Source organism: Sinocyclocheilus rhinocerous, unplaced genomic scaffold (genome assembly GCF_001515625.1).
Source record: "Sinocyclocheilus rhinocerous isolate Xijiao unplaced genomic scaffold, SAMN03320098_v1.1 scaffold1364, whole genome shotgun sequence".
NCBI classification, from domain to species: domain Eukaryota; kingdom Metazoa; phylum Chordata; class Actinopteri; order Cypriniformes; family Cyprinidae; genus Sinocyclocheilus; species Sinocyclocheilus rhinocerous.
Window position 1 is genome coordinate 1310761 of NW_015627534.1, and position 8968 is coordinate 1319728.

An 8968-nucleotide genomic window follows, 5' to 3' on the forward strand; every position below is an offset into this window, starting at 1 on the left:
GTTTTTAAATTTTTTTTTTTTTTTTTTTTTGTAGAACCACAGTTTACCTTTTTTCTTTAGAGTAAAACCATAGCTAATTTTTGTAAGGGATGTGTTGCCAGCTTAACAAAAAAAGTGGTAAATTTAAGCCTTAAGAGGACACATAGGATGAATATAGAGATACCGTTTCGACTGCTTTAGGATTAAACTGTAGAAAGTTTCCATACACTCATCTAGATCAACTCTGAATAAAGAAAAGAGAGGTTTAGAGCCAGATTTTTGTTAATGTATGTGAAATTTAGCTAGTAGGAAACACAAATTAATTTATATTCTCTTTTGAGTAGTCAAACAATCCAAAGAAAACATCAGAAAGAAAAGTCACAAAATGAGATTAGATGAACATTAAAAATATCTGACAAGGAAAGAATCTTCCCCAGAATTGACAAAAACAGCAACTCACGTCAGTGTCTGACTTATATTATATTTACATTTATAAGCTTTTGTTTGATCTCTTCATATTAAGGAGAGAATTACAGTTTCCAAAGTCGGACATCGCTTATGATTCTCATTTCATGTCCCAACCAATATCCAGCGACTAAATTACTAAATTGTCCCTAGCAACAATTTTTCCCCACCAATGCCAAAATCAATCACTGATACGTTTATTGTAACTTATAATGTTCTGAATGAAACAGTTGACCATAAAAACGTCAGAAGAGTGCAAATCCAAAACACTCAGTGACTGAATCAGTTTGTGATTGACAGACGGATGTTGTTGAGTTGATTTAGTTTTAATAATCAGCATTAATATAAACACACGTGAGAAATCAAGCGGATATTTAACTACCAATGCCTCGTTGTCAAAGTTTACTTCATTTTATTTGGTAAAAGTTGAGTTTCTGTGTTGACTTACCCGCAGATCTGCTGCTCCAGTCAGACTCAGATTGATTTTCCCTTTAATGCCTGATGGGAACGTTAAACATTTCAGACGATTAAACAGCGACACCCGCAGGCCTCCGTCGGCATTACAGCACGAAAACTGACCGTACAAATATTACATTAATTATGATTTTCTCTTTATATTCCTAAAATATCACTGTTAACACTTTATAATAACTAAAAATATATATATAAAATAAAAATTAGCCATCATGTTCTGTACGGGCAAAACATACCGAATGCTAAGTGCTAAATGCTAAACGCATAACTGTAGCATATTGTTTACATACACTTCTGACCTTCCTAATCATATGAGAAATGAGTATAAACAAGATTTCTGGTTGATTTTTCACTTGTCCTCCATAACATTACTGTATCAGAGACTGTAAATTTTAAATATGAATAAATGCTCTGATATTATGCACACAGTACCTATAGCAAACATCCATCTGGTATAGCCTAATATTTTTATTTGTTTTGCTGTATTTTTTTTTTCTGAGGTCAAACTGAACTCAAACAGAAGCAATGGATACTTATACCTATTTTTTATGCTTACCTACTTTGTCATATAACAAATTTTCATCAATAATATCTGTCTGATAGCCTATGTTTTGATAGGTTTGAGGAATATATTAAAATACTTCAAAGGGGAAATAATAGAAACCTTATGAAGTCAATCTCAACAGAACATTTAAATAATTGAATTTAGAAGTTAGAAATGTCATAAAAGTTTAATATATTTTTGATTTATTAAGTATTAATCTGTCGGGGGTTGGCTAATGCACCACAAATGACAGTCTCTACTGTAAAATACATCTAAAAGCTCATATACGTTTAATTTCACACTGTGAAAGTTGTGGGAAAAGGAGCAAATGATTAATATTGTTCAAAGCATAAATTTCACAAGAACAATTTTATTAAAACCAGTGCACAACACGAGCACAACTTACATTCAACAATATCTGTCTTCCAAAGATCTTGATATTTGTGATACTAATAACAGAAGTGGACCAAATCAAATGTCTTTAAATGTCAAATCTTTTCTGTCAACAGAAACAAATAAAAGTCGAAAATAATAAAGTGGCATTCAGTAGCATACATATTCTGACAGGTCATATCTATCTAATTCTGTAGTAGTACAAATATCTTAAAAGTGCGCACGGTTTATACAAAAAATGAGCTCTATTCATCAACACTTTTTACATTCCACATCTAACATAGATTCAACATTCAAAGGCACAGGACTTCACTTCAAAACGATCGAGTCAGAAAAGTAATTCAAGTAATCTTACATTGCAAAAAGAGTTCGGTCGAAAGGAAACGATGGCACAGAATCGTGTTGTAAAAATTCAATGCAATACTTCTAGAAGTGAATATACACAGGATTCATTTGACATGTAAACTAGTAATTATGGGGAAATTAAGAGCAAATGATCAACTCTCTGCAGCTGCTTCCCAATGACGCCACTGCAATGATCCAGCAAATGATAAAACGCTGAACTGACCAAACAGATATTATGCAAGGTTTCAACATTTGTGGTTTATGATGGTTTTTCTGGACCAATCTGTCGTTGAAAAGTTCAAAGAAACATATTTTGGCACTTTGTAGTAGTTGACAAAGATCAGATATTGAACATAAACATCAAAACCTTGCAAATATATACCGAAAATCAATGTCTAACTTAATTTCATTTCTTACTAGGTGTAACTTTAAATACAGCACTAACCCAACCGGAGTAGATTAAAAAGATTAAAAAAGTAAAAATTGTTATAGAAATAAAAGTAGAAATAACAGCTAATCAAAGTGCTGAATGAAATCACTAAAGTAGAGACGTAAAGTAGAAAAGAATTAACAATCAAATTCCACTTGGCATAGAAATCCTTAAACACATCCAAAACGGAACAAAATAAAGTTGTAAAAAGGAAATATTACATGCTTTCTGACTTACGTAGAAAGATTGCATAATGATGATAATACCTCGGGACATCCAAAGTGCATATCCTTTTTTTTTTCTTTCTGTTTTTTATTTATTTATTTCTTGCCTTCATCTGCATTACTAATTTTATTTATGACTGAGGTGAATCTCATTTATATGGAAGGCCGGTTCTGCCATGGGATTAAAAAAAATAAATTAAAAAAATAATTGCGACTGGTAATTGCTACTTTTTATCTCAAAATTCATACTTTTTCCCTCACAATTCTAAGAAAAATCTCAGAATTCTGAGATAAGAATTCAACATTTGGAGATATAACCTTGGAACTGCAAGATATGAACTCAGAATTCTGAGATAAAAACTTGAAATTCTGAAGGGGAAAAAAATAGAATTGCAAGATAAAAATTCACAATTAATTTTTTTTTCATGCATAGTGAATAAAAATAAATACATAAAACACAAATGCAAAATGTAAACTCACAATTCAGAGAAAAAAGGTCAGAGTTGCAAGACAAATGCAGAATTGATGTAAACTCAGAATTGCATGAAAAAAGTCAGATTCTAATTTTGTATATCATAATTTTTTTCAAAATTATGTTTATATATTGCAATTCCGAGTTCATATCTCACAATTCTTTCAGAAGTTTTCAGAATTTTGCAAAAGTTTTCAGAATTGCGAGAAAAAAATTGCAATTATCTTTCTTATTCCATGGCAGAAACAAACTTCCACAAACAAAATCTGACATGTTCGGGTCATATTTTCCCCCAAAACAGAAGTTGCATATTGCAAATAAATAAATAAACAAAAATAAAGCATATTTTAAGATCATCATTATTTTTTGCAACATTTTAATGACACATTGTAATGCACTGTAATGCAAATAATAACGAATAATATATGCATCATGATGTTGTACTGCCTTTTAGTTTATTCTGATAAAACACTATTACAGTAAAGTACAATGCCTGAAAACTGTCATACTGTCTGATTTTGGGGTGAAATGTGAGCTGGACATGTTTTCATGAGATTCACTCAGTCATTAATAAAGTGACCTATTGATGCTAACTGGAAAAGTCTGACTGTTCTAACAAAAGAAAGAATTAAACGAGTTTCGTAAAACCTCCTAAACAGAAACCGGGACGAATTGAAACGGTCCCTCAATACAGCAAATAAAACACTATATGCAAATATTTTTTTAAATGACCTAAAGGTGTCTGTTATGGGTTTGAAAATAAATAAAGCTTATAAAGTTGAAACACATCTTCACAAATTGATAATAGTTCATCACATTACAACACAAGCTATATTGCTGACATTTACAAATGTGTAGAAGCACAAACGGCCGGCTGACTGCAAGCATGCATCCCTGAAACTGCTCCAGACCAGTCTGTTTCTAATGTACATCAGGACAGTCTTTACACGGCACGATCCAACCAAACCAACAGCAGCAAGAAGAAGATGAATCAAAGAGTCATCATCCGTTTCAGTGCAAATAAACCAGGAACCGTTCACAAACTCTCACGCCCGGAAGAGTGAATCTCACAAAGCCTGCCGAGAAATCAAGCCAAGAATCAAAAGGGGGAAAAAAAACATGAATTAAAATACATTATTAAAAAAACAAAAAACTATTTTAGGGGTGAAACATGGTTAATTACAATTTTAAAATGTCATTTAAAAATAATTAACTAATGATAAAAAAAAAAAATTCTAACTTGGCTAACATTATTAGAGGACTTAAATAAAAATGAAACATAAATACATAATAAATGTGGAAAAGTCTATTTAAAAAAAGCAAATTAACTGGTTAACTGTAAGCGTCAGAGAGAGGGTGAAAAATGGTCCTGAAAAAATTAATTTGATAAATGTAAATATAACAACAGTTTTTGGTGGAATAATTTATTTATTTATTTATTTATTTATTTTCAATTCCTATATTCCTAAAATAAATAGAAAAAAAAAACAAGAATTTATATTTTGCTGAATAAAAAATATAAAAAGACCAAAACATGGTTAGTTACAATTTAAAAAATGCACATATCTTACATGTTTTTATAATTGAAATATGACCCAGATTGCAAAAAAGAAAAAAAAAGACGAAGAAAAAAGAGAGGACTTCGAGTAATTAAAAAAATTAAACAAATAATACATATACTGTGAAATAAATAATGTTGTGAGTATGTCTTGTCTAACATACAGGAATTAATATTTCGCTTAAAAAAATGACCTATTTTAGGGGTGAAATATGGTTAATTACAATTTAAAAATGCAAGAATCTTAAAGGCCCTAAGACTAAGACGTAAGATTTATTTTTCTTGAAGCAAAATATAATTTTGAGGTAAAATATGTAAAGAAACAAAACAAAAAAAAGCAGCTAATATTATTAGAAGACTTCATATAAATATTGCTTAAAATAAATAAATAAATAAATTCCCTATTTTAAGGTTTACAATTTAAAAATGCAAAAATCTCAATGGCCCTAAAACAGACAGATATTTTATTTCTAAGCAAAATATATTTTCCGGGTGAAATAAGCCCCAGATTGTTGTTTTGGGTTGACTTGAGCAGGGTGTTTTTGTGAGATTCATCCATTGAAGATAACTGATGGCTACAGTATCTCTGTGCAGTGTCATGACCTGTGTTCTCTTCCATTAAAACACTGTTTACTCGTTATCATGAGAAGCACATCAACAGAACACTAGAAATAATTCAGATGTAAATCTTAGAAAGTAGAAAACAAAAACTTAAAACAAACGCGTAACTCCCAGCGTGACATGAAGCCGTGTTTCTGATGCGACACAAACCCTCCTTCGTCTGCAGGAGTAAACGCAAGCCTTACAAATCTCTAGTTTGGAAATGAAGGAACGTGAAAGTGAAGTGGGAAGAGATCCTGAAGGTTTCCGACATCAGTCTTTCTTGTCCTCCTCCGTGTCGTCTTCAGACTGTGCGCCTTTCTGCATGAGTTTCTCCAGCGTGGAGGAGGATGAGGGCAGAAGCTCCTGCTCTCCGTCCTCAGTCTTTCTCTTGGTGCTTTCCTGCACAAACTCCTGGATCTCCAGTGGAAGCCGCCGGAATTTGTCCTGGTATTCCTGATCCAGGTCGTTCTGGAGCTGCGAACACAGGTCAGAATATTCAAGTTACAGTCTACAGGAAATTCTTAAAAAAAAGAAAAGTCGAAATCAAAATCCTTCTTTTTCGGCTGACATCGATACTTTTGTGTTCTATGAAAACAAAACTTCCTCTACGTCCAAAATGAGCATTTATTGAAACAACTGCAAAAAAGCTTGATTTCAAACTCACACCCGACAGATATCACTTTAACGGCCACATTTACACATCAATGAAACCTGTTATATGTTTGGAAACGTTATCTGTCCAGTCACAGTGAAGTAATAAGGAGGTTAACTAACAATAAGACATTCATAAATGATAAAATGTAGAAAAGTGTATGAAAAAAGCAAATAGAGTCTGAGACAGGGTGGAAAATCTTCTTGAAAAAAAATAATAATTTGACCGTTTTTGGTGCAGAAAACCTTGACTAACATTATTAGAGGACTTCTAAGCGAAGAAAAATTTAACATAAATATTTAATGTGGAAAAAGTCTATAAAAGAGCAAAGAACAGCCTGTTTAATTGTAAGAGTCAGAGAGAGAGTGGTAAATGATCCTGAAAAAAATTATAAATTAAAATATAAAAAAATAATATTATACGTTATCTGTCCAGTCACAGTGAAGTAATAAGGAGGTTAACTAACAATAAGACATTCATAAATGATAAAATGTAGAAAAGTGTATGAAAAAAGCAAATAGAGTCTGAGACAGGGTGGAAAATCTTCTTGAAAAAAAATAATAATTTGACCGTTTTTGGTGCAGAAAACCTTGACTAACATTATTAGAGGACTTCTAAGCGAAGAAAAATTTAACATAAATATTTAATGTGGAAAAAGTCTATAAAAAAGCAAAGAACAGCCTGTTTAATTGTAAGAGTCAGAGAGAGAGAGTGGTAAATGATCCTGAAAAAAATAATAAATTAAAATATAAAAAAATAATATTATAAAATAAAATTTATTTAAAATAAATTTGATGCAACAAAAAAAACTTGACTAACATTATGAGAGGACTTCAATAAAACATTTAAGAAATTATATAATATATAATAAAAGTGGTAAAAGTCTATGAAAAAAAACAAAAACAAATAACAATCGGTTTAATAATTGTAATAATTGAGTCAGAGAGAGAGGGTGGAAAATGGTCCCCAAAAATTAAATTTGATCAATTTAAATGTAATTTAATAACAAACCTAAATATATCATAAATACATTTATCATAATTTTCAAAATAAATTCAGTGCAAAAACCCTCACTAACATTATTAAAGGACTTCAAGAAAAAAAAGAAACATGAATAAATAATAAAAGTTGGAAATGTCAAAGAAAAAAGCAAATAATAGCCTGCTTAATTGTACGAATCAGAAAGCATGTGGAAAATCACCCTGAAAAAAATGAATTTGATAAATATAAGTATAATTTCATAATAAATCTAAAAATATCATACTTTTAAAACAAATATAATGAAACATTAAAAATAAATTTGGTGCAAAAAAACAAACAAAAAAACTAGACTAAAATTGTTTTTACTTCAAGGGAAAAACATCAGATTGAAAGAACAAAATACTACTATAATAATAAGACCCCTGTGTAAACATCACCACTGTGAAAGTGCACTAATGGTCATGCAGCATTTCTACTCTCATAAAGTGCAAATGTGGTACGGTTCCGGTTCGGTGGGTGAATGTGTGTCTGTCTGACCGCAGGAGACCCTCAGAGTCGATGGCATGAACGCTAATGTGACACGGGACAGTATTGACAGATACGGATCAGTATCCACTAATGCTGCGGCAGATCCAGGCCGTTTAGAGCGGCAGCGCTCGGGAATCACAAATAAACACATCAGTGCAGAGATTTCACCATATCACTCCTGTTATGCACATAAAACACTGAATTTGGAGAGTTACTGTATATGCATAAAAGCACAAAACTATATCATTCACAAGCTCAGGGCTTATAGGACAAGAGTCTTGACTTCATGCAATATGATTGGTCAGTTCCGATGAGTGACAGCTCACAGGCCAATCAAAACGCGACAATCGAGAGAGTTAGAGTCAGATCTGTACGGTCACTGAAAAGCACATTTTCTCTGTTTCTGAATTAGGATCCACACCAAAAAATGTGCCAGATGATCACAGTGAAATTCTCCAGGAGAACCGCAGCTTCAAATTGAAATACTCCTGACAGCTTATGAAATATTTCAAGCGTTTAATATTTGAAGGGTCAGCCCTGAATGAACAGTCTGTCATCGTTCCCTCATGTTGTTATAAACCTGCAGAAGGTCTTTAACAGGACTTTCAATGATGACTGAATTGTCATTAACCCTATAAAGCTACTGTATCATATTTGATACATAAGGCCTTTAAGTGATCAACATCAACTCAATCATCATTGGACTGCATTGCATTATATGTTTGGACCATTTAATCTCATCTCACTAAGACATATTATTGGCGATATAGAGCAGAGATGGGCAACTTTTAGTGCGGCCCGCTGGATCATATTATTCTCGGATGTTCTATTTTAAAGTGCCCCTATTATGGATTTTTGAAAATTACCTTTCATGCAGTGTGTAACACAACTCTAAGTGAATGAAGACATCCTGCAAAGTTTTAAATCACTCAGTATTCTGGGAAGTTTGTGTGCATTAATCATATTTTTTCAAATAAAGCCAAGGTAATACTCATTTTACATACAGCACACAGTGGAAATGACATGAATATGACAGTGGCCAAAAGCATGAAGCACAGCATAATTTAAAATCACGAGTTTAAAGTTTGACGATCACGCGTCTCCAGTGAAGCTGAACTCTCCTCCTGTCCGCATTCAATTCACACGGATCGACCGTCACGCAGAGAACATGCGATCATGCAGGATACACATGCACACTTCACAAGATCTCACAGCTGGATTCGACTAAGCTTGCAAGGTTTTTGAAATTAGATGTTTATTAGACATTCAAAGATTTGTTTAAATGATATAAATGCGTATTTGCTGAATGCTGACGGCAAA

The 8968-nt window shown here is 32.2% G+C and overlaps 1 protein-coding gene across 1 annotated transcript in view; it reads right to left on the reverse strand.

Annotated features, from left to right (window-relative positions):
* Positions 1–5614: 5614 nt before the first annotated feature.
* Positions 5615–8968, reverse strand: part of LOC107728323 (1-phosphatidylinositol 4,5-bisphosphate phosphodiesterase beta-1-like) — a 33984-nt gene continuing 30630 nt past the window's right edge. The window contains exon 24 of the mRNA XM_016538453.1: positions 5615–5961. Within this exon, the coding sequence (XP_016393939.1) occupies positions 5758–5961 (204 nt within the window). The 3' untranslated portion in view covers positions 5615–5757. The remainder of the gene's footprint in view (positions 5962–8968) is intronic.